This window comes from Erpetoichthys calabaricus, chromosome 3, assembly GCF_900747795.2.
Source record: "Erpetoichthys calabaricus chromosome 3, fErpCal1.3, whole genome shotgun sequence".
NCBI lineage: Eukaryota > Metazoa > Chordata > Cladistia > Polypteriformes > Polypteridae > Erpetoichthys > Erpetoichthys calabaricus.
The window spans coordinates 316,108,269-316,134,450 of NC_041396.2; the positions used below are offsets into that span (position 1 = coordinate 316,108,269).

General features: G+C 48.9%; 1 protein-coding gene across 1 annotated transcript; it reads left to right on the forward strand.

Moving 5' to 3' along the window:
• The first annotated feature begins 1,771 nt into the window (after positions 1-1,771).
• On the forward strand, positions 1,772-25,098 carry LOC114644634 (uncharacterized). Its single transcript, XM_051924802.1, has 10 exons — positions 1,772-1,900; positions 3,095-3,136; positions 5,095-5,168; positions 5,596-5,688; positions 6,711-6,879; positions 8,833-8,996; positions 19,105-19,218; positions 22,748-22,819; positions 23,570-23,627; positions 24,998-25,098. Exons 2-10 carry the CDS (start codon positions 3,121-3,123, stop codon positions 25,096-25,098), a joined length of 861 nt encoding a protein of 286 aa, XP_051780762.1. The 5' UTR covers positions 1,772-1,900; positions 3,095-3,120.
• Positions 25,099-26,182: the final 1,084 nt, after the last annotated feature.

Sequence of the window (26,182 nt, forward strand, 5' to 3'; positions counted from 1 at the left end):
CCTTTCTGTTTGTGCCTGGCGTCTTCGGGGCTGTCCTCACATTGCATGGCTTCATGGCCTTGTGGCAATCTTTGATCTGCTGGGGCTTCCTCGTTTTGGGACAGCAGCCTGTTGGTGGGCTGCTTGTCAATTTAAATTGTTACAAACGGCTGCCCACTCTTCTTTTGTTTGTTGGAGTAAATGTTTATGTAACTTGTGGATTGAATGGACTGACGACCTGACTGGGCTTGAGAAAGATGACCTGCCCGCCCGAGAGGCCGTAATGGATGTAGCCCAAGGCACAACCAAATGATTGAATAATGGACGGACAAGGGACAAAAGGTGGCCGTGTTCCCCTGGCTAGAACCCAGTTTGGCTTGCCTGGGTATTGCAGTCTGGAAGGGGGCGCTGTGGAGAGCGGACATCACTAATTTGTGGAGCATAAAAGGAGCCACTCTGTCTCATCCAAAGGTGACAACTGGGAGGAGAGAGGAGTTGGAGGAGGAAGACGAGGGGGCTTTATTAACGACAAGTGCTTAAGTGTGTTAGAGTGTAAAGAAAGCCTGTCATATTGGCCTCTCTACACTGTGCTTGGGGCTCCGTGGCGCCCCCTTGTGGTCACAGACTGCTGCTCGTCTTTCATGCCCAGGCAGCTTTTCTTTGGGTTGGCATGTTGGCTTTTTCGTTGTCACTTGAAGCTGCGTTCATCTTTATTCACGCGTCACCACGAGTTGTTGATCCCAGCAGTCAGGGAATGTTGGAGTCGCTGGCCCTCATCAAACATTAAGCACTGTGCCAGTGCCACCTTGTGGCCTATCAGTGTGCTGCAGCAAGGCTCCAAGTGACAGTGAGCTGAGGTGGCAGGTTCTGTCACATTGGCCTCATTTAACAGGTCATGTAAATTGGATAAGAATGGCAATCTGCAGTGATGGCCTTGGCACGACTGAGAATGTGCCAGGGGCATCATGTCATGGCATGTGATAAACTGAGGTGCCAGTGAGCGCACTGCCAAGACTACAACAACAACAACAACATTCCTTTCTAAAGGCCATTTTCATACAACAGTTGAACTCGAAGCGCTTCACATGATGACAAAGAGAACGTCAAATGAAAAGTAAAAAGGTCCACAGGATTAGCCTGATGGGGGGGTGAATTACGCATGATTTGAAGAGCCTGGCGTAACTTATGTGGGCACCTCTTTGGGCATGGGGTCATGGAGCCTGGCCTACTCTCCCAGTCGCCATCCTCACCGAGTCCCACCACATGTGATTGGGGTTAGTGGGCTGGTGACAGTTTGGGCCTCTGTTGACAAACCAAGAACATCCAACATTTTTTTGTGTCACAGGACCTTAACACATAAAATAAGAAGTGAGGAAAAATGCCAACTGAAGGCCTGGTATGACATTGAGGGTTCATGTAGGACCTCAGACATGAAAAAATGACCAGGAGAACACCAGAAGCTTTCCAAACGAGGGGTGACACACATGGGACATTCAGGGGGGCACCTGGGTCTCCCCACTCGGTGTGATGGTTTAGCTTGTCCAGCAGTTGGCGACTCATCTCTGCCTACCTTCTGGCGACTTGGTATATTCTGAGAGCTGGACTTGGCACTCGAGGTGCAGCCTCACTGGCACCACATTCAGTCTCGGCCTGACATGCCATGTCTCCAGTCCTTCACTGTTCCTTTCAGCTGATGAGGTGAATGCCCAGTCAGTTTAAATCCAAAAATCTGCCAATGACTGGACAGACAGAACCCGTGAAGCTGATGACTTTCTGTTTTGATTTTCAGGGTGGTGAATATGGGAACACTGGACTGGTACCATGAACACGTCCGATCTCGTTTCAAGCGCTTTGGCAGTGCCAAGGTGATGAGGTAGAAGGCAGCATGGCAGCGGGCAGAGTCTTCACCCGGAGTTCTTTGGTAAGATTCGCCAGTGGGTCCTGCCGCTGTTGCCTTTCTAGAACCTTCCTCTTCGCTCGTCTTTTTGTCTCTACGTGCAGGTTGTTGGGGTGAGCTGGTGGGCCCGATATCTGTGGTGGCAGACAGTATGTGATGTGATAAGCAGGGCAGCACTGCTGAGCCCGTCCTGTCACTTTCAAAGAGCTCCTGTGTAGCGCCTTCTGGGCCTGTGCTGCATGCCAAGCCTTTGTGTCGACTCGCCTCTTTACAAACAAAACTACAAACCACAGGAGGCCACCAGAATGGGCTTCAGATGCCATCGGCACGACCACATCCCCTTTGTCAGTGACACACTGATCTAATCTGCACTTTGTCACACTTCTAGTCACTCTGATGTGCAGCTTTGGAGGATCAGCAGGACGGTCACTGTGGTCACTTGTGCTCCTGCCTGGGCTGGATTGTCCCACATTTGCTCTTTTGTGAAGTTTGCCACCAGTTTACCGGAGGGGTAGCCTGATGACAGATTGTTTGAGTCTCATTTGTCTCATTTTGGATACATACAGTAAGGTGACTTGGATGTCAGGGCAGTGTGGCACATCGGTAGTTGTCATTTTGTCACGTGTACAAGGTACGTTGACATTCATACTCACATGGTGCCATGGTCGGAACATCGGAATCTCTGGTAAAAGTGCGCACACAAGAAAAATAAGTGACACGCAAGCAGTGTGTCTGCCTGCCATTGACGGGCACGAGACTAAAGGCCACAATGCGCTGCCTGGCTGTGTCACTTGAGTGTTCTCAAATATTGTCACACTGCTTTTGATAGTCTAGCGAGGTAGGAGTGCACATCGTCATCATCATCATCTTCATCTTCCTGGTGAGGGTCACAATTGCGATGCACCAGTCCTCGTCAGGGTTTCTTAAGCATGTCAGGATGCTCCCGAGACAATCAACAGGTTTGGTCCCACTCTGCCCCTCGGTCCTTTTAATGTGGATGACGGAAGTCTCTCCTCTGGTGATGCTAACCCACGTGTTGACCCCTTGTGTTTCTAATCTCATGGAGCAATGACTGAGCAGTAAGGTCCACAGACCCAGCACAGTGCTTCTTGTGCACCGGACCCCGTTGACGACGGCCGCTCGGGGAGGGTTAGGGTGCGCATGGGTTACGAGAGGGCCGATGCCAGGCTGTAACCCTGCTCTTGTGTTTTTGTTTAGTTCTGCATGATGAAGACACGTTAAGCATGCCAGAAAACCATGGTGAGTGCCTGCCGTCTATTCCGACATGTGCAGTGCGCCCCTCACTGCGTTCTGGGTGCCATATTGACCGAATTCATGGGGGGTTTATCCGAGGAGGGAGATATTTGACTCACCTGACTGGAGAGGCGTTTGCTTTTTTTGGATGACCCCAAACCCTACCGTCAGCGCTTTGTCCCCGTAGTGCGGGGGACAGATGGCCCGAGGCCCTTTGGTGACCCCCCTATCCTCACTATTTGGGTAATCCAAAAATGGCCTTAGAGTCGACGCTCTGAGCCTCAAGAGGGCCTCCAGCGGGAATGGCTGCCTGCGGGGAAATCAAGGGACCAACCCGGGAATGTTGGGGGGCTGAAATCTTGGGATGTTCTGGTGAAGTGCTGGAGGCTGGCAGTGACAAGAGACGAGATGCTAGCAATAGGATGAGTTGCTTTTGGGGGGCTCTGTGGCGTTGAGAATGTAAGAATGGAGGGGCTTTGTGTCTTCGAGAGGCCGTGTGTGTTTCTTATTCTCTGATCCTCTTTCTAGCACTGACAGGCAGCATTCACCAAATTCCCGTCGACTGACTGCACTTTTGCTTTGTGATTTCCGTCTGTTCAGGGCAGGAGATGCAAGGAGAAGGTGAGGTGGTCTTTAAAAAGGACATGCAGGTCCCTCCATCTTCTACTTTAAAATACGAACTTAGAACCAGCTGGGCCTTTCTCATTGTGGACTGGAAGTTTGCATCGACAAGCAAATGGACACCCAAAGTTTTCTGTTCCCAATTAACCCAGTCGAGTTTTTCCAAATTTCCATGCTCCATGGTGCTGTGTAGCTCATGCCGTCACTCTGTCACCTCCAAATGAAGTGACTTCAGGACATGGGGCAGCTACAGGATGGTGGATGCTCTCAAATCAAACGTTGTTTAAGCTCAGAGACCCTTGCCATGGGTTAGCGGGGGGCTTCCACTCGTATATTAGCAGAGCGTAGCCAGAGTGGACAGTTTACCGACCAGTGTGGACGGAGGGAACTCAGAAGTACAAGAAAGCTTTGTCAGGCCATCATTGAGTAAAATTTCAAAAGTGAATGAACCTTCACATCCAAATCTGACGCCAGGTCAGAAATCCCCCCAGCAGACAGCAGATTGACGAGCTCGGCCTTCTCGACTCTTGCTCTAAAACAGCAGGATGTTCAGTCTGATGAAGTCCCAAGGGCTTGAAGACCCCATGCCCACCCAAAAAAACACAACCACAGTGCCACCTGAATTAACTTGAACCCGTCCACCTCTAGATAGATAGATAGATAGATAGATACTTTATTAATCCCAGGGGGAAATTCACCTCTGTGTGCGTTTGTCATTTCAAACAGATGGCGTCATTCATACTGAGGCCAGAGAAGAAGAGCCAACAACACACCAGAAACTGGGGGGGCTGAGGGGACTGCGCCACTTACACCCAATGAGGGTTCTACAGCACGGGTTCAGGCAGTTCTAAATCTGTCACACGTCATACGAAGTGGCAGCTTGGCAGGTTCACAATCACCTTAAACTAAGCAGGGTGTCTGAAGAGTATCCATCTCGCTTGGGCACCGGTCAGGGCACACTGGCACACTTCACTTGTGTCTTTGATCGTTCATGATGGACCCCCATAGGGTGTTTGGTCATTCCATTCTGCAGGCCTGAACGCTGACCATAGGCTGAGACGTTAGAGTGCTCGGGACCCTCGAACATCCATTAATATGGAGTCTGCATGTTGTCCAGGTAGAGGGGAGGGCGGCAGCCGGCCCACCTGACTTTGACTCCAGAGGTCTCCTCATCGCCCAGATTGCCACCTTGTCCCTTTTCTGTTAGTGGGGTTTCTTCCGTCTCCGCCTGAGGTTTACACTTGCCACCTTTTCCGTTTCTTTGGATGACACACCAGTGTGGGGTCCTGAACGTGTCACTACATGTCACCCTGGACTCATTCTTGTCTCTTCTGCTTTTGCAGGGTTCGATTTGTGTGATGCTGCTGAAGGAGGTGACAGCGTCATTGATGCTTCTGAAGCTCAACACTACAAAATGGTACAAAAGAAAGTGTCAAAACGAGGTTATGGTGGGTCTGCTGAGCACTGCCTGGCACGTGAGACCCTGGACTGAGGTGCCCGATCATTTAGAAATTTCACTCGTTCATTTCACCTGGCCTGACTGTGCCCACAGGACAGCACCTTTTGTGCCTCAGATGTTCTGTGCATGCAGCCCTCTGAGGCCCAGTGAGTGGGATGTGCCACTGACATCAGTGGGCATGGTCAAAGTCACACTGCCCCCTTCAGACACACTGAGAGGCCTGCTGGCATTTCCAGCCAACATTCGCTTCTTCAGTGTGGGCGTGGCACCATGTATCACGGGTACTCTGATGGGCCAGAGTGCCACGTGGCTGCTGCCTTGCCTGCTGCTGGCTGCGTCCTCTCAGGGCATCGCCTAACATTTGTGTTTCTTGTCTTTTCTGAAGATGAGAAAGAAGAAGCGCCTCCTCTCCGTTCACCCCCTGGATTTTGACCTGGACTCGGAGTACTCCACTCAGTCCCGCCGAGAGTCTTTCCAGGTATTTGTCCTCATCCCTGCTCCTGTCATCATTGGCACAACATTCAAGTTTGGTTTGAGTTGCAGACGTAAGAGATGTGGAAGTGAACATGGCGCTCATTTCCTGCTGCCAGTCGCTGTTGATGACTGAAGTGCAACATTCACTTCCTTACCTACTGATAGCCATGTGGGGGCCTGGTCTCTTGGCTGGCCTCATCGACGTGCCACGCTCAGTGGATTGCTGTCGCTACATTGGCCCGTTTTGGCCGGGCCTGGTTTGGATGCCTCATACTTAGGAACATGAGATTCAGGAAATGTTCTTTACGTTTGTGTCCGTTATCATTCATGCATGTTGATTACACCCAACATGACGCGTGTGCAAGATGTCACTTCTGGTGGCCCTGACACCCGTGGGCTCATTATGGGCCACACTTTACCTGTTGGTGTCTGTTAGGTGTTGCAATTGGTTACTTCTGTGCCCACCTTTGTAGGAGTCAGCTGATTGGCCCATCTAAATGAACCCAGTTTGAGTGTGCCCTGTGATGCGCTGGCACTCTCTTGTCCTCGTGCTCCCATCATGCTCTGAGGTGCGTCAGGGCGCTGAGGGGCGCTGCAGCTCATTGTAGAAAGGCCACCACAGTGTCCCATCTGAGAAACTCGTCACGATTGTCACAGAGTGTGTACTCGCGTCATGTTGTCAAGTCTCGATTGTCTGACATTTGCTCTTTTACTTCTCTTCACCTGTCATCAACAAAAGGCTGAGCCCATTTTTGACTCCTGTCGTCTCCTGGCCTTTGAGGCTATTTTTGTCATTGTGGCGCTGGTGAGTGGCGTGTGAGGTTTTCTTTCTTGGCCCCCCAAACCTGCCCTGGGTGACGGCCTCATTGCTTTGGCTATTCATCGTGAGGCCTACGGGCACCGACAGCAAGTGACGTGTCGGCCTTCACGTCTTCTTTACGTGTGCCTTCTCTGTGCTCCCCTCTCACTTCACGTTAAGGTGGTCACCTTCTGATTGGCCGTCTCTCTCTCTCTCTCCCCCTTCAGTACACCTCGGGATTGGACGCCGTTATCCCGAAGGAGCCCGTGATTGCCGAGGCAGACATCACCTCCATGTTTCAGCAGATCCTGGAGGAGCAAAGGCAGCAGGGCGAGGAAGAGCCAACCACGGAGCTGCAGCTGCATGCCAGTTATCAAAGTAATGCCATCCCATCAAGTAGGGCGTCCTTTATGTTTGAATAATGCCATGGATTTGGAGCTGGCAGGCCCGTGCTGTGTCTGCTGTACTTTGACAAGCAAAAACATAAAAGTCGCCAAAAATAACACGACCACAATGAAGTCAAACAGCTCAGCTCAGAAATGCCCACTTCTCAGAGCACAGACAGCCTCCTGGGCATCGCTCTGCCCGTGTGCCCGTCAGCTTTCATTGCCACAGTAGACCCAGGCTCATAATGTGGCTTTGACCAACTGCACTTTCTCTGGGTGGGTTCTGCTTTTACTTGGGCTGCCCTCGTATTCTAATGTGTCTTCAGATTGGCATCCGAGGTCTTAGTGGGCCCTGCAGCGGACCACCTTGCCTTCCAGGCTCCTGCCCTGAGCCTTGTGCTGTTAGGGCAGGCAGGCAGGCACCACATGAAGGACAAATGGGCTCTGAGCAGACGTGTGTCTTATTGGCCTCGGAGGTCACAGACAATACATTGACTTCAAATGCCCGGTCACACTGCTGGGGTCTTTGGCACTCTGCGGAGGAATGACCCGGCGAGCAAAAGGTACAACGTTGGCAAGGCCTGCTATGGCACATGAAATCAGCGGCCTTCAGCTGACACCAGGCAGGGGCCTAAGTTGGATAAATGAGACCCCCTACCCTAATGCTCAGTTTACTGTCCCACTCCAAGCCAGCCAGTGTCACCTTGATGCAGTCCGCTTCTCATGAAGTGCCTTTCAGCATCCCTCCCCATCGTCCCTCCCCATCGAGTGGCCATTAGGGGACGGTGGCCTCCTCCATTAAGGCTTCGACAATGGAGAGCCAAGGAGCTCCTTACAGAGCAGGGTGGCTAATGAGCGTCCTTGTCATTCTGTCTTGGGCTCCATGGGTCAGGGTGACCAAAATGAAGGCTCTGCTTCCTTGTTTACGTCACAGTCACAGTGACAATAAAACAAAAAAAGAAACTAAATCAGTGAATGACTTGGATTGACGCAGGAGTAAAGCGAGCTGTAAAATCTCCATTTCCTGAAGGCGTTTTCTTGACGCTGTCATGAAGAAAGCCATTTGGGCGCAGGCAGGCCGGCGCCGTTCTTCCAAGCCTGTGAGGTAACGCGCCGTGAAATACCCTTCAGATCGCACTCTGCGTCCCCCGAAAGCTCACTGAACTGAGGCACAGACCGGCAGGCTGCTCGTCAGGCGGTCACAAATGGAGATGTGGAGATCGGAAAGAGTCGAGAACTCCCAGTGGGCAGTGAGGCCACCTCGAGTGACCTGCGCTCCCACTGCTGCAGTCTTTAGGGGGGCCGACAGCCTGAGCCACCAGACACGCTAAGGCTTCTGCAGATCAGCTCTGGGGGTCCGACTGGTTTTCTCAAACCGGGGCTTTGCTCCCCTACTTATTTTCCTAAACAATCGGTACGGTGGGCATTTGACAGATGACAGGAAGTCAACCCGGCCCGTGTCACTAGGCCCCCATGTCTCGCCCAGACACTTTACAAGTCCTCACAGTTTCTGGTTCAGCTACCCGCCTCGTTCATTTAGTGGCAGTGCCAAAGGATTCTCCATCTTGGCTGAGAAATGAGCCCGATCAGCTTTAGTGGTGCCCTTGAGAAGCCGCCATCTTGGGTTCATTCGCAGACTGCCAGGCGGACTTTGCTCTTGCTGGGCTGCTTTGTGCCGCCGCCGCCTCACGAGTGTGTCACAGGGACTGAGCAAGATGCCCTTCCGTCATTTAACTGGCCATAAATGCTGCTCATGCCAACTCCACGTGCTTCTCGGGTGGTGCCAAACTCTGCCAGCTTGCTTCTTCATCATGTCTCCTTCCCTGCCCCCATTTCTGATCGTTTGGCGGTCTTAGGGTCAGCTAATTTGGCCGTCCATGGGAGGTGATCTCCGACGTCACTTTCAATAAGTCTGCTGTGTCGTCTACTTTGTGACCTTGAAGACTTTTTATTCTCTTTGCAGACAGTCCTGCCAGCTTGATGAGCCGCTCGCTGCACTCTCACTACTCCACTGACCTGGACACCTCTGACGAGGAGCCTGAAGCTCGATTCCCAGTGTACCAGAGCCACTTCCACCAACGGAGGAGCCGGGAATCCCCACCAGAAGGCGTGGATTCGACCCCTCAGGTACCGTGTCTCGGCTCGGCTGCCATCGGTTTCAGGGTGCCACCATGCACTTTAACGTTTGAACAGTGGGGTGACGACTGCCCAGTGCATCTGAGGGCCACTCAAAAGGTGACTAAGGCAGTCGAACCCTGTGTGTCATTGACAAGCTCCTCGCTGGCACCTTTTGTCACTTGACGAGCCCCCAGTGAGCTGACCAGGTGAATCGAGTGGCTCCATGCCAGTGGGCTTAGCTGTGCCAACTGCCCCACAACCAGCTGCCAACTTTGGCATGTCTGGGGGTCTGTTGGACCCCTGTAGCCTGGTGGCCTCCAGCTGCCGATGTTTTTTCTGAGAGGGGGCCCTACAAAGTCTGTCGCTTTGTTTTTTGAATGAATTATTTTGACGGTCCTTGTGACACCCATCATCTCACTTGAGGGAAGTGAGATGTCCCCAGAATTGCCAGTTTTGATCCTTGTGCTCTTCTTTGTGACCTTCTGATCTTCTCCTGCCTGCTGTCCACGAGATCAGGCAAATCCCCAGGCTGGAAAGAGAAGATATGGTGGTCCTGTTGAAAATGACAAATCCAAAGCGTCACCCACTGCCATCTAATGAGGTCTACCTCTGAAGACGCCCTCTCTAATTCTGGCCTCGCTTCGGCTGGACCACCTGGTCATCTCCCATAATGATGATGACAATGACTTTAGTATTCCTCACATTCTGATCTCCTGTGGTGCCTTTGAATCCCTCTGTCTCTTCACACTGGTCATCTGCAGCTCTGTTATGGCCCCATACCACACCAACTATCACAACACCTCATTGAATCATCCGGCACTGTGCCACATTGGGACTCGCCGGTGTGACAGGCTCATGCTGCTCCTTATGGGTAAGTCTTGGCACTCTGAGGTGACTTCCAGTCCTTGAAATCCCCCAACAGCGAACTGCCGTTTCATTCAATATGGTGCGTGGGTCAAGCCTTTCTAAGTCCATTGATTTGAAGATGACCACCGTCACGCCCACCAGAACACAATTTTTTCACTGCCAACCACGGGGCCATCTGCAGGCTTACATCACTGTGCCGTAAGAAGGGTGCAGATACATTTCTGCCGTTTGCGTCGTTCAGGTGTGAGGCCCTTGGTGGGTTCCTGGCACTAAGGTGGACTGCGTCACTCCATTCTAGAGCAGACATTGACAGGATGACATGTGTCAGATGATAGCTGTGCCACTTCACAGGGACACCCACAATCTGCTTGAGAGGCACAGCAGCAGTTAGGCTCAGCAATCAGACAAAACGGGACGGCTAAGCGGCAAAGCAAAGGAGGCGCCTCTCGGTGGCAGCGCTGGCGCTTTTAGTGATTTGGCGGCACCCCAGCGTGTGTCACAACATGGCATCGGTCGATCGTGCGGCCCTGCTGTCAGTCACTTTGCTTTCATAAGTCATTCTTGATGGCAGGATGAACTCCTCGATGTGTCCACTGTGTCACTTTGTTGATTGACGGGGGGGGCTCTGCTTTACCTGCCAGTGACAAACGCTGGGCCTCTGCCTAATGACCACACTTTGGGTGACTTTCATGTCTTTTTCAGTGCTTTCTCTTCTGGGTGTTTGCTTCTCTGAGGTCCCTTGGTGCTCCTGGTGGCTCCATTTCCAATTTCTGTTCTTCCTTTCCTTATTTCAGATTTCTGAGCTCAACAAACGAATGTCTGCCATCGAGCGTCTACTCACTCGCCTCGAACGGAAAATTGCAGTGCCATCAGAGAAGGTAAATGGCAGCGCTGGAAAGCGAATCAAACCCTGAAAGGCCCAGAGTGGCAGCGACAGTGACGGTGACTTTGATGTCATAGTCGATCCATGGCAGCTCTTCTAGCGATGGCCGCCTCACTTGCCCTCTTAGGCTCTTCCTGTTGAATTATGAAGGTCCAGGCCTTGAACCCGTGAGCAAGTGGCCTGGTGTGCTGAGCTAAAGGAAACTGGCATCTTGACTGCTTGGTGGCTTCTGCGTCATATCAAATGGAAAAAGAAGGAACAAATGAATGTCCTCTTATGACACCGCTGGGCTTCGTCACACAGTGTTATGAATAAAGTCTCAGGGCTTCAGACGCTCGATGCACAAAATCCAAGGTTACGTTTGTGACATCTAGTGGACTATCTGGTGAACTTCAGGCACTTCCAAGCTAGCACTCCATAAGGCCCAAACCTTTTTTGAGAAACGTTACTGTCGGAGGGGGGTGGGGGGTTTGGGGGGGCAGCAGCACCCCAACGATCAGGCACCCAAAAACACACCGTGCTCAGGTTGGAGCTGCTGGCAAAGCTGATCGGGGCCTTCGTTATTTTATTACATTGAAGGCAGGCAGGCAGACAGACAGACAGACATCCATATTCTGTGCGTATTTAATTACGGGAAAGGCCTCTCCTTCTCCAGCTGCTCTAGTTGTCCCTTGTGCCCTAAAGACGGGTACCAGGGTTGGAGTTTGGGGGGTTTGGGGTGGTCTCTGCTCGCGCAGGATTTCATTTGAAGTAATGACTCGTACAGATAAAGGGTTAATAGGGCCATTGTCACTCTCAAATGTCCTGAAGGTAGCAGACATTGAAATGTCATTCAAATGTCACACATCTGTGGTGATGCTCAGCTGCTTTACCTTCCTAGATGTTAGACGGGCATTTCTGCACAGGGCTGCGGGCAGAGTCTTGTGTGCTGGGTGTATTCTTGTGATGCCCTCATGTCGATGGGACACGGCTGGCAAGTGAAGTGGCCGCCAGTTTGCAGCCGGGGCCTTAATGCTGTGGTCGGAGAGAGCAAAGAGGTGCGTGTGTGTGTGTGCCAAGGCGTCACTGGCAGGTGTCAAAGCCACTGACTTCCACATAGCCCCCCCACAATTAGCAGAAATGAAAGTCAATTCCCGTCACTAATTGCCGTCTTTTTCTGCCATCAGGACCTCATTCAAGGAGCTCAATCTGACGCCGACCTGGAAGAAAACAAATTAAAATGGAAACTGAATGAACTGGCTGGGAACATCAGTGACAAAGGTCTTACGTCTGATGAAGAGGACGCGGGGAAGACAATGAGACTGACTCACCTTCTCTCTCTCTCTCTCATTTTTCCTAGGGCGCGAAGCGGAAGCAAAAGCAGAAGCGGACAATGGCCGACAGTGAGGTGAATCGCATTGCAACTGTAGTCGAGGAACTCCAGGCACTCGATGAACAGATTCAGAATCTTCTGTACAGACGAAGATACCTCAGAGATCTGAAGGCTCGGCTGTTGGATAAACCGTCCTCGCCATCTGTTATCGGCGTAACATCAACCCCGCATTGTGCCGCGCAAGTCACCTTCACCCCTGCGCCTCGTAGGAGCGACACCGATGATGACCTCGGTGTATTTCAGCTATGCAGGCGGGGGTTCAAGGCCAGAACACCTCCATCGGCACAGGCAAGCATCGTAACCCAGAACCGGTTTGACCCTCTAAGCGTCCCCAGTTCGCCTTCAGCTCCTGGTGATGTAATTGTGGTAGGTGATTCTATTGTTAGGAACCTCAATATCACTTGCCCTAATAGAAAATCTTTTGCTTCTTGTTTTCCCGGTGCTCGTGTCCGAGATGTGACGAGACGTGCGCCGGTGATCTACAAGAACAGGGCAGTTGGAGCCATTGTTATACATGCTGGCGTAAACGACATAAGGCACCGACAGTCGGAGATCCTCAAGGCAGACTTCACTGCATTAATTAAAGACACAAAGGAGAGGACCCCATCGGCAAAGATATTCATCTCGGGTCCACTCCCTCTCGTCAGACGATCAAACGAGTATTACAGTCGTCTGCTTGGTTTAAACAACTGGCTGCAGGGCTTCTGCAAGAATCAAGACATCGGGTTCATTAACAACTGGGACCTCTTTTGGGAAAGACCGCGTTTCTTCAAGCGAGATGGCCTGCATCTGAACAGCTTCGGCGCCCGGGTCCTCTCCGAAAACATATCCAAGGTAATTCGTTTATCTTGACTATCTATCTCTGCTTTTAACCCCTTCCGAAATGCCACTCCTGTGTTTGGTCATGATAATTGTTTAAAAAAATCTTCCATAAAAGTGCGCAACATAAATACTGTAATAACCAATCTTAATGCACATAGAAAATCTAGGCAATACGGCATAAACGCCAATAATTTAATTAAAGTTACTACTTTAGATGAACAATGTATTAAAACTGTAAAAACAGATCATAGATTAAACAAAAAATACACGCAGAGCGGCGCTAATAAAAATAACTTAATTCCTGTTCCCTATATCAATAACGCACATAGTATTCATCTCTGCTCCTCCGAAACATTGAATATGGCACTATTAAATATTAGAGCTTTAACTAACAAGACGTTTTTTATCAACGACATTATTAGTGATAAAAAAATAGATTTTATTGCACTAAGTGAAACGTGGCTTAGCTCAGATGGCGCAGCTGTTTTAATCGAATCTGCGCCTCCGGATTACAGTTTTACTCGTGCTGATCGCCAAGGAAAGAGAGGTGGCGGATTAGCAAACATTTACTCAAGCAGGTTAAAATGTAAAAATATCAGTTTTGGTAAATTCAAGTCTTTTAAGTATCTCGCCATTGTTATTCAGGGAGATTCTCACGTTCTAGTATTATCCGTGTATAGACCTCCTAAATTCAACGCGTCTTTCTTTGAGGAATTCTCTGACTTGATGTCAATCTTAATTACGAACTATGACGCACTCTTAATAGTCGGCGACTTTAATTTTCATGTAGATAATCAATGTGACCAAAAAGTAAAAGAATTTATGAACCTCCTGGACTCTTTTGATTTGAGACAGCTCGTTAATCAGCCTACACATAAAGCAGGTCATACGTCAGACTTAGTAATTACTAAAGGACTAAAAGTTGATATAAAGCAGGTCATTGATACGGGTCTTTCAGACCATTTTCTTCTACTTTTTAATATAGAAATAATGATAGAAAACACTCATGAGAAGCATATTGTTAAAAAACGGTTCTTTGACTCATCAGCAACTTTAAAACTTACAAACATTCTAACCAATCAGTCCGTTTATAGTGCCAACTATAATAGCGAGGAGAATGTAAATAGTAAGGTGGAAAGATTTAATACTAAAGTGAGGGCTGCTGTTGACATAGTTGCACCTGAAAAGACAGTTAAAAAATCTTCTAGCATTGTTATACCTTGGAAGACCCAAAGAGTGTCTGATTTAAAGAGAACATGCCGTAGAGCTGAGCGTAAATGGAGGAAGACTAAACTAACTATTGACTATGAGATATTAAAAGTTAAAATAACAGAATACAATAACACAGTCCGTCTTGAAAGGCGCTGCTATTTCTCTAAGATTATAAATAACAATGCTAGTAATCCCAGAGTCTTATTTTCGACAATTGATCATCTGTTAAACCCAGGTAACTCAAAGGAATGCCTCCTAAGTACTTCCAGTAAAACCTGTGAGGCTATCGCTGTATTTTTCAATCAAAAAATTAATGATATTAGAAATAACATAGTATATCTCCCCAACACTAAGGATCCTCCAAAACCCCAGTACTCCATAATAAATAAATTAGAGTCTTTCACTAGGATAGATTTACCTGATTTACATAAAATAATTTCTCAAATGAAACCATCCACCTGTGCCCTTGACCCAATACCAACAAATTTTTTCAAAGAAGTATCAGGCGTGCTTAGTGATAATGTTCTTGACATAGTAAATTCGTCATTAGATACGGGGGTCTTCCCAGACTGTCTTAAGACTGCGGTAGTTAAACCCCTACTTAAGAAAAATAATCTCGACCCCTCTGCTCTTGAAAATTATAGACCCATCTCCAACCTGCCTTTCTTAAGTAAAATTCTAGAGAAGGCAGTCATTATGCAGTTAAATGAGCACCTCAATAAACATGCTATTCTTGATAAATTTCAGTCAGGTTTTAGAACAAATCACAGCACAGAAACTGCACTCGTTAAAGTAGTAAATGACTTGCGGGTAAATGCAGACAGAGGCCATTTATCTGTTCTCATCCTCTTAGATCTGAGTGCCGCATTTGACACCATTGATCATAATATTCTTAAGAATCGCCTTAGTCAATGGGTGTGCCTCTCTGGCAGTGTCTTAAATTGGTTTGAATCCTACCTGGCAGGGAGAAAATTCTTTGTTAGTTGTGGTAATTATAACTCAAAGACACATGATATTCTATATGGTGTTCCACAAGGCTCTATCCTGGGTCCACTGCTCTTCTCAATCTACATGCTTCCATTAGGTCAGATTATCTCGGGACATAACGTGAGCTACCACAGCTATGCTGATGACACACAGCTGTATTTATCAATAGCACCTGATGACCCCAAATCTCTTGATTCGCTAACACAATGTCTAACCTGTATCTCAGAATGGATGAATAGTAACTTTCTCAAATTAAATAAAGAAAAAACCGAAATCTTAGTGATTGGCAATAATGGATACAATGAGGCTATTAGAAATAAACCGGATGCATTAGGATTAAAAGTCAAATCGGAGGTAAAAAGCTTAGGGGTAACCGTTGATTGTAATCTGAATTTTAAATCGCATATTAATAAGATCACTAGGACAGCATTTTTTCACCTAAGGAACATAGCAAAAGTTAGACCTCTTATATCATCGAAAGATGCAGAGAAATTAGTTCATGCGTTTGTCTTTAGTCGGCTAGATTACTGTAATGCACTCCTCTCAGGACTACCCAAAAAAGACATCAATCGTTTGCAATTAGTGCAGAATGCAGCTGCTAGAATCCTTACCAGGAAAAGAAAATCCGAACACATTTCTCCAGTTTTGATGTCACTACACTGGTTACCTGTGTCATTCAGAATTGACTTTAAAATTCTGCTTATGGTTTATAAAGCTTTAAATAATCTCGCCCCGTCTTATATATCGGAATGTCTGACACCTTATATTCCAAATCGCAACCTCAGATCCTCAACTGAGTGTCTCCTTAGAATTCCAAGAGCAAAACTTAAAAGAAGTGGTGAGGCGGCCTTCTGCTGTTATGCACCTAAAATCTGGAATAGCCTGCCAGTAGGAATTCGTCAGGCTAATACAGTGGAGCACTTTAAAAAAACTACTGAAAACACATTACTTTAACATGGCCTTCTCATAACTTCACTGTAATTTAATCCTGACACTCTGTATATCCAATTCATTATAATAACTATTCATTCAAAATTTGTACTAACCCCTACTCTCTCTTCTGTTTCCTTTTCCTTTGTCCTATTGGTGGTGGCTTGTGCCACCACCATCTACCCAAAGCACCATGATGTTCCAACAATGATGGATGGATTAAAAGCCAGAAGTCTGTATAACCATCAGCATCAAGTGACTCCGTGAGAACCCTAACTACAAAGAGGACTATTTCATTTATGTTAGGTAGAATGCCCAAAGGGGACTGGGCGGTCTCGTGGCCTGGAACCCCTACAGATTTTATTTTTTTCTCCAGCCTTCTGGAGTTTTTTTTTTTTTTTTCTGTCCACCCTGGCCATCGGACCTTACTCCTTTTTATGTTAACTAAGGTTGTCTTATTTTAATTTCTTATTTGTCTTTTATTCTTCTTTTCTTCATTATGTAAAGCACTTTGAGCTACTTTTTGTATGAAAATGTGCTATATAAATAAATGTTGTTGTTGTTGTTGTCATGACGATGAGTCTACCCAACGCAAGTAAGGTAAAGCAGGTACACCATGACATCAGAGGCTTTTGCAGGGTGTTCTGGGATGTGTCCAGTGGTGGGCTTGCTTTGGCCTCTATAATGGACGGACCATCCATCTTCTCCTTGCCTGGTTCGCCTAACCTGGCAGCAGTGATCACAAGGCAGGCGCTCGCCCCCTCTGGGGTCTGAATGTGTTGTTGGTGGACATGGAGAGTCGGGGACCAAACCTGCAAGAAGGCTTTAGTAGAACGAAGGGCCACGCGTTTTCTTCGCTTTGGTTTAGTGAAGTGCATTTCGTGGACATCGTGGAGCCATCGCTTCAGTAGAGTTACCAAACCTGTGACTAAAGCCCCACCAGGAGAGCCGTGCATTTTCAGCGTATCTTCTACGTCACACTGAATTCCAGTAACGTTCCAAGTGAAGCTCATCGTGGGGTCTTCTAGTTACCTGCGATTGCAGGACATGAAAAGCCGCAGATTGTCACCGCGTCATTAGGGGCAGCCAGGACCACCTCTCTCGGGGTTGTGATTGTTGCTGGGCTTACACAATAAGCCTTAAAGTAAAACAAATATCAGGCCAGTGCCTCAAAATGCAAGAAATGGCTTTGTGGGCACCTGAAGAAAGGAATGCAAGCTTCCAAAAAACTCAAAAAGGGGAGCAGGTCGAGCAGACATAAGCAATGAGAACAAAACAGAGAACAACATTAGTGGGCAAAGAACAACGGCCTGACACCGCGCGGACCCCACAGCTGCAAACATACAGGGACTCAGAAAAGCAAAATGTCAAAAAACGAGCCGCAGACAAAGAAAGGGGCCGAGAGCGGGGGGTTAGGGTCAGCAGGATGGACGTTTGCGGCCAGCAGTGCGCTCCTTGCTCATCTTTCTCTTCAATGATTGTCACAAAGTGACTTGTGCCCTCTTCTCTCCCGGTCACCCATCTGCCCTCTGCCGGCCGCTGCTGCGCCCATTTGTGAGTCGGCCTGCCCGTCATCCTCTAATGTTTGCTGTCTCCTTCATGTGTCTGTAAAGGGACACAATCCGCTTCTGCTTTAATTTTCAACAAATGGAGCAAATCTGTCAGCTGCTGAACAAGCAGTGCCAGTCCGTCCATTAGCGCTCTTCATTCTCGCGCTCGTCACTAATGGACATTTTGTAAGAAGTGAGCGAGGCTTCTCAATCACGGGCTGATAAAGCCTAAGGGCGAGCGTTGTGTGAGTGCCATCCATTACTGCATATTACTTGTGATGGGCGTGCAGTTTTTAATGTGCCCCACCAGGAGAGCACGCGCTGGCACATTCGGAGATTCATGTCAGTGGTTTACACAAGTGCTAGGTGTCACGAATGCCTTATGCAATACGTTGACAATACGCTCGTCTCTGTCGTATGTGTAAAAGGCTCTCAGGACAAATCACATCAGCCTTGCGCCATTAGTCTGAGGTCAGCGAATGACCCACTGGACTTTCAAAATCATCTTTCACCCCCCATTTTGTGTCCTCATGCAACGTGAGTGCAGGACCTGTTTAGGAAGTCAAGCCGCCATAACCCGCTGGATGCCCGCTGATGGGGCGCTCCCTCACACGGCCGCCATGCCAAGATGCTGCTCGTTGTGTTTGCGTGTGCGGCATCAGACAACGCCAGCGCTTGGTAGAAATGCGTCAGAGCTGGAGTGGCACCAGGGACACTGGCCTGCAAAGCCAAGCGTCCAGCAAATGTCACGTTGTCCACACAAACACCCCTCCCCCCAATCAGTCGCGGCCCCCTTAGCACTCCGAAGCTGATAAAAGCCTGCAGTGAATGCGGCCGGTCGTCCAGCTCGGTCATTAGCGGCTCTGCACAAAGCCGCGCTTTAGAACAAGATGGCACTTTGCTTTTTTCATTTGCACTTTTCCTAAAAGCGTGATGACTAATAAGATGTGGTGTGTTGTTTTTTCTTCTTCTTTTAAGGCCTCGCTTTTTTGGGTGTGTGATTTGAATTTAACATTCATTAACGTCTCTTAATAGCACATCAGAATTGTGCTGCAGGCTGGCAGCATTCTGATTTTCTCTTTTCAAGCTCACGTCTCCTGAAAGGCTCGTCCTTTAATTAAAGCTCCTTGATTCTCTTTTAGTTCTTCTCCTTTGTCATGAAGTGCTGCAGAAAACGCACTTTAAGGCTCTCATCCTTTCACACCGCCGGGCTGTGCCCTCTGCGGCTGTTTGTGCCGCGTGTGTGCCACACGTGTTCCGTCGTCGAGCCCGCTCCTGTCCACCGGCAGTGGTCCCCTTCGTTGACTCCCAAGGGCCGACACACATGTCAGACGCATGTCAAGACCCCCATGTCGTGGAGGGAGTGGGGGTCTCGCTCGCGCTGGCCGTGCGCTCAGCAGCAGTTCAGATTCTTTGTCTCTGCTCGCTTAGTTGTCCACCGGCAGTGTCACCTTTTCTTTTCTTTTCATTTCTCTTCATTTTGCTCATTTTCAGATCCCCTGTGGAGTAAAGGACACAGTGCAGCCCACTCAGCGGCCATCACCACCATCCCAGGATCAAAGGCCGGGCAATGAAGCAGACGAGACGCACCAGCAGCTTGATGCGCATGTAAGACGAACCAAAGACCTGAGTAATCATACTGGGGGAGGGATGGGGGGTCAAGGGTAGAAGGGGCACAGATCAGTGGGCGACTCGCCTCCGTCAGTGAAATGTTTACCGCAAACCCAAACGCAGTTGTCAGAATCACATTAAGCTCCGTGGAGTTTCAAAGTTGTTCTTTTTGGAGTGCGTGTGGCACCACTCAGACCCCCAGTGGTCTCTCTGTTCTGCCATGAGGCCTGAAGGCTCTAAGCGGCCCATTGGTTCACTTGTTTATGATGCAATTGACGGGTTGTGTGGAGCTGCACATGTCACATGTCACTGACTGGCAGTTGTCCTCCTCATCATCACGAGTCCCCTCCATTACTTACCACAATATCAATGTCTGAGCATTCTCTGGTGTGTTCTGCTCTTGGTGAGGAGTACCTGATGTGGAGATGCCTTTTAATTCTGTCCTTTGGTCGTTGTACTTTACAGCAGTGTGTTGATAGATTTTCATTTTGTGTGCTTTTTTTTTCATTTTTACTTAATGATATCGTTGGGCTGACAATTGAACACCACTGGTGCTGGTAGGTTCCTACGTTGTGACGCGCGTTGTCTCTCACACTCACACTTCCTCACACAAGGTCTGCTGGACACCATCTTCTTCCTCGGCTGCAATCTAAAGACAATGTTGCCAATCTCACCTATCACGGCCGCTTCCAGGCTGCTTTCCTACTGTACCCTCTGCCTGTGCCCCTCGCTAGGCTCACGGGGCAACACCATCTGCACTCACCTTTCTCAGCTCCTTGAGCCAATCCACACCACAGTCCTTCTCAAGATTTGCTGGTAAACACATACCAGGCCAATAGATTTAAGAAGTCCACCTGCATCTCATACATTAATGTACTCACACTCACACTCACACACACACACACACACACTCTGCACCGTTTCTCAAGATTTCTCCGTCCCTTCACAGACAGTCTCTCTCTCTCTCTCACTGGCTCCACCCTCTATGGTCATCTCCCTGTCTCTCTCTCTCTCTGGCTCCTCCCCTTCTGACCACATCTCTCTCTCAATGGCTCCACCGCTTCTGACCACATTTCTCTCACTGGCTCCACCCCTTCTGACCACATCTCTCTCTCTCACTGGCTCCACCCCTTCTGATCATCTCTCTCACTGGCTCCACCCCTTCTGACCACATCTCTCTCACTGGCTCCACCCCTTCTGACCACATCTCTCTCTCTCACTGGCTCCACCCCTTTTGATCATCTCTCTCACTGGCTCCACCCCTTCTGACCACATCTCTCTCTCTCACTGGCTCCACCCCTTCTGATCATCTCTCTCACTGGCTCCACCCCTTCTGACCACATCTCTCTCACTGGCTCCACCCTTTCTGATCATCTCTCTGTCTCTCTCTCTCTCTGGCTCCTCCCCTTTTGACCACATTTCTCTCACTGGCTCCACCCCTTCTGATCATCTCTCTCACTGGCCCCTCCCCTTCTGACCACATCTCTCTCTCACTGGCTCCACCCTTTCTGATGTTCATGCCAAAGAAGCGGGTGAGAGACACCAAATGAGTGGAAGGCCTTTTGTGTCATTCTCTCCAAAGGTAACTCGAGGGGCTTTCTCGATGTTAGGGAGCTGCTGTGCTGTGTCTCCTGGGCCGCAGACAATGGGCTTTGATTCTCACCACTACCTTTCACTCACTTTATGGCTCTGCTGAATGAATAGCTAGAATGTCTCCAGTAGGCCTGCCCAACTGTGTCATTCTTGCAGATGTCTCTAACAGATGGCAATTCCTGCTATTTGTAAAAAAGGCTACAAAGGCCTCAGTGGTGCCACTAGCCATCCAGGAGGTCCCACCAACTCTGAGCTTTCTGAACTGGTGGAGAAGGTGGCTCTCTGCTTCAGCCAAGATCCTTCATGTGGAGAGTGAGGTACCATTGGGGACGCTAAGCAGATCATCCCCAAGCCGTCCTCAGACCATTCGAGCTTCCCACGCTGTAGTGCTTATAAGCCTTGCAGTCCGCCCTCTGAGCTTTTATGTAACCCAGTCTCCTGTTGTGTCAAGGGGCGTGTAGATCTTTGATGATCTCCTGATGGCTTAAGCTCCTCTCTAATCAGTGACTTCAATAAAAGTAGCAGCAATAATGCAGAAGATGGAAGCAGACAGTGTTAGTCGGGAGCACAAAATAAATCAAAATTAGCAGCAGACCCCTGCAGTGGCCGAATCTGGGCATCAGACAGCCAAGGAAAGCAGTACTGAGAGCAGAGAAAATGAACATTAAATAAAAGGGCAAGGCTGGAAGTATGGCCAAGGAATTTTGTAGTAGACCCAACATTATGGCAGGTCCTTGGAAAATAATCAGAATTTGTTCACTAGTCTGCCTAAATAATGGACACCTTCACACCAGAAGAAGGTGGCATGAGTACTGGGCCCTGGTGGCACAGGCAGCTGTCACCTGGTACTGGAGAAGGAAGTAGGTGCCAGAGCCAAGGAACATGAAACATGGCTTCTCCATGGAGCCAACATAGGTTTGGCTCCATGGAGAAGGTGTTGGGCTGTAAATCAGCATCTCCATTTAGTGAGTTGTGTCCCCCCCCATACCCCATTTATCACCCGTTTGGCATGTAGGCACTTGGACTCCAGCCTTGGCATGCCGTTCTCTACAGTATATTAAAATATGAAATGGGCGCCGATGGGTTCTTTGAGCAAATTCTCTAAATTCAGCCTGGCCAGGTCTCTGTGTCCCCACAGCCATCTCTACAGCTGGTCACTTCTGTCTTCTGTCCTCTTTGCTGATTCAAGCAGGTCACTCACTCCTTGATTAGACTCTCACACCCAACAATAGCCACCATATAACAATTAGGAACGATGACAACTGTGAGTTCTGCACACATCTGATTGTTCCTCAAGAAACCAAAATGGTCCAAGCGACTGAGGCAGGAACCCCCATGAAGTGGAGAAGGAGACCAGATGACGGATCAGTGGTGACACACCGCCAGGGCCTCAGGCACTGTCGCGGTCAAGCGTCTTACCTTCAGTAATTTGACTTGATACTGTGGAGGAGCACAAAATATCTTTCTGTAAATGCAACTAAAATTACTTTTGGATGACTGTAAGAAGGGTGGCGTAGTGGGTAGCAGGTCCTCCTTGCGTGGAGTTTGCATGTTCTCCCCGTGTCTGCGTGGGTTTCCTCCCACAGTCCAAAGACATGCAGGTTAGGTGGATTGGCGATTCTAAATCGGCCTTGGTGTGTGGGTGTGTTTGTGTGTGTCCTGTGGTGGGTTGGCACCCTGCCCAGGATTGTTTCCTGCCTCGTGCCCTGTGTTGGTTGGGATTGGCTCCAGCAGACCCCCATGACCCTTTGTTCAGATTCACCAGGTTGGAAAATGGATGGATGGATGACTGTAAGAACGACAAGAAAGAAGCGAATCAAAGATTATTTGTCCAAATATCCATGTTGGCAGTTGATTTGAAGTAGACCCGGTCTAGAGAGGATGCCAGCCTGCCTCATGCCACTGACTTCACCTTTGCACCTTTTTATTTCAGGTGTCTGATATTGAAAGCCGAATAGCCGCCTTACATGCAGCTGGTATGTCCAGAAAGGAAACTTTAAAGCAGGTTGGTGGAAGGACGCCTTTGCTTGGCTGAATTGACAGCACCGTGCACTGTCAGGAGCAGAGTGGCGCCGTGCTTAGAGGTGCATGTGCAGTTGGCACGCTCTCCCTGTGTGCAGGTGGCATTCGGCAGGTTTACTTAGCCCATATGTGTAACAAGACCCCAATCCTAATTAAGCAGCACATCATTCATGAGACTTGACAGCATTGTAACCCGTGGTCTGCTGGTTTGGTGCCCTGCTGCCACTAACCTTACTGTCACCATGTGAATAATAAATGTGGCTGCTCACATAATGAGACTTTATCGAGAAGTTATGGATTTCATACGTTTCCTATAAAAGTAAAAAGAGCGAATGAAGCCAATCCAATTCCTTGTAGAAGAGGAAGGCCTGGGAGAGGCTGAGCTCAGGTGGACAGATCTGAGCCTGGAGATATCATGTCTGACGCAGAGTGACACGGGTGACAGGAGGATCCCAGCAGACATCTGAATGGGAAATAAAAAGACACAAATAAAACTGTGTGCAGCCAGTCAACTGGAGGCGCATTGCTGCTTCATTTGCCCCATTGCCTCAGTGAGTGAGCCAACTGGAAGGCCTTGTAAGTCACCAGACTGGCATATCACAATAGCCTGGCATGCCACCCAAGCTCGTCTACTGAACGTGTGTGTGTGTTGTGTGTGTGTGTTTGGCGCTGGCTTGTGCCCTCCCGCCGTTTGTCTCATTTCTTCTATTTCTTTTTTCTGCTTTATACACAGACATCAGCTGGCGAGGAGGTGATGCCAAAGGCGCTCTTCAAGGCTGTTCGAGATCAATGTAAGGCTCTCCTTCATCCACTCACTCAGGTCTCCTTTGTGCTGTCCTGTCAGCAAGAAGTTCAAAGTAATTCATAAAAATGGCAAGTTGTGTGAACTGGCATCGAACACAAAAAGCGACTGAGGTGGGCAGCGAGTCCCTTAAGTCCGTGTTCGCTGACATAAAGAGGCCAGTGTCAGAAAGTGCTGCCACCTTGTGGCTGTTTGTGTCCTGTGTCCAGTTGTGTTCAAGGCTCATGTGAAGGGTCAGCAGCCTTTCTGGGGTTTCAGGCGTCCCGTATTCGCTGGTACATCAAGTGGTTTATTCCTCCGAAAAGGAGTTTTGCACTCTGATGATCCGCCATTTATGTTACAAAGTGCCCTACTGAGGTCCACGACTGCTCTTTTCTGTGCCTGCTGGATGTTGCCCTTCATTGGCAGTACTCATTCCTGCTCTCTTTCTCGGTTTCAAAAATACAAAATGAAGTTCAAAAAGTGAAGCGTCTCCTCCGTCGCATGCCTGGACTCGTGTGATAGCCGCCATTGTCAGGTTCTCCCCGTGCCCACATGCACTTCCTTTCCTGGTTGCTTTGCTTTGTGTGTTTGAACTGAGCAGGTCAGAGAGCCGCTCATCTGCAGGCGTCTCCTGACTGGATGGATGGCTGGCTTTGAGTTACAGTAATGAAAGCCTCTACGGCCCAGAGGTATGGAGTGAGGCAGCGCTTTTACTGCCAGGCGGCGCATAACAAGACCAACCAATTCACTTGTTTCTGGTTCTTCTCTTAATTGTGCCCCTCTGGTGCTTCCTCACGTGTTTTAAAAAATCACATTTCCTCCACTTCATTAAACATCTAAAGATTTCTAGTGATCTCTGGTGGTCTTTGGAGTGGGTAACCTTTTTGAGGTGAACAACTTTATATCCTACGGGTCCATGATTATTTAAATGGGACACGCAGTGCTGGTGGCACCCCTAAGGAAAGAAGTTGTTGGTTCAAAGCACAGGAGAAAGATGGCGCTTGCTTGAAGACCCCATGATAGGGCTGGCAGCGAGACTTTTCTGTTGTGTTCTTTACACTGCCATCTAGACGCCTCTCTCCGTGTGTGGGCCATGTGAGTGCCATGTGAGTGCCATGGTGGCCCACTTCAGTTTATTTGGGTGTTTCGAGCAGTCTGCTCATATCAGTCACTTTGGGGGGGTCCCAGGAGCCATGACCACTCAGTGAGCCGTCGGACTCGACTTGTGCCATTAGCTGAGCTGAGCCAGTGCTGCACCTTTTCGTTTTGAAATTCGCACAACATGAAGGTTTGTTTGGGCAGAGGAGCACGGGCGCCTTCAAGCAGATCGAATCCACTTCAATGATTTTTCGCTTCTGTTTCATTTCTCTGTTGTAGGTAAAACAAATACTTTTGACCGCAATGACGTGTACCGGGGTTCACTAACCCAAAGGAATCCAAGCTCCAGGACTAAACGAAGCCCCGTTTACGCGGTATGAAGCCTGACATTTTACAGGTGGTGGGCGCTCTTCTGACTGCTTTTTGTGTTTTGGCATTCCTGGCATGGAGTAGGCCAGCACCCTGCAAGTGGACAAACAGGTCACAAAATGGATGGACAGGCTGCATTTCACTGGCGCCATTGATTGGGAGCATAAAGACAGAACAACGTAGGCCATAAGTAACGTTCACGTAAATGGGATTCAGACAAACTGGATGTCTTTCTGGCTGTGGGTGAGGAAGAATGAAGTTTCTTTCACTTCCCTCATACAATCTGTGTGAATGCCGTCTTTCCATTTTCTGATCCCACTTTGGCTTGTAAATGGGTGGGCTGGTCCCGCGTAATCCCGATCACCTCTGAGAGTTCTGTTTCTCCAAATCTCCTGAACATTTGCAAGGCTTCTCCACTTTTGGTGGTGCAGGGAGGGCTTCCATAACAGCAGCAGACGTGCGGCTCCGCAGTGGACGTGTCCCGCGTGGGTTTAATGTGGCTCACCTCTGTGTATGATGAAGGCCTTGTGCCGCTCCCTTCTTCCTCCTTTCTGTTGCTTGCAGTGTCATCTGATTGAAATATCAAGCAAGCTTCTTCCAAAGATACATTTTCAATTTCTCGTGTATAACATTTTATCACACTTTCAGAGAATGCACAGACAAACCTCCCATTACACATTTTCTAAAGGAAGAATTTAAGTCACACAAAATGTAAAAAGGTGGCTGAACTCTGAAGAAGTGGGCGCTTTGGTGGGCTGACGACGGCTAATGTGGTCAGTAAGTGAAGGGTAAAGAATCAGAGAAACCATCTGAAGACATCACAAACAGTGGCATCACCCGAGTCTCAGGAATCGCCACCTTCAACCTACTTGGTCTACTTGGAAGGCTGGCACCTCCAGGCTGGGTACTGATGGTGCCCATTTAGTGCCTCACGTGGAGTCTGTGGCTGCACATCTCCTACTGTGGCCCTCCATCTTATTCCACTTCCAGCCAGCCAGTCGTCAGGCGGGTATCGATCTGCCGATGCCACCCTTTCCTTTTTATCCTCACCTGACCTCAGATGCCCAAACACTATGAACTTCTGCCACATCTCCT

Coding starts and splice junctions, on each gene's coding strand:
- LOC114644634 (XM_051924802.1), top strand. Junction 6,880..8,832: donor AAGTAATGCCATCCCATCAA/GTAGGGCGTCCT, acceptor TTCTCTTTGCAG/ACAGTCCTGCCAGCTTGATG. Junction 19,219..22,747: donor ACCAGCAGCTTGATGCGCAT/GTAAGACGAACC, acceptor TTTTTATTTCAG/GTGTCTGATATTGAAAGCCG.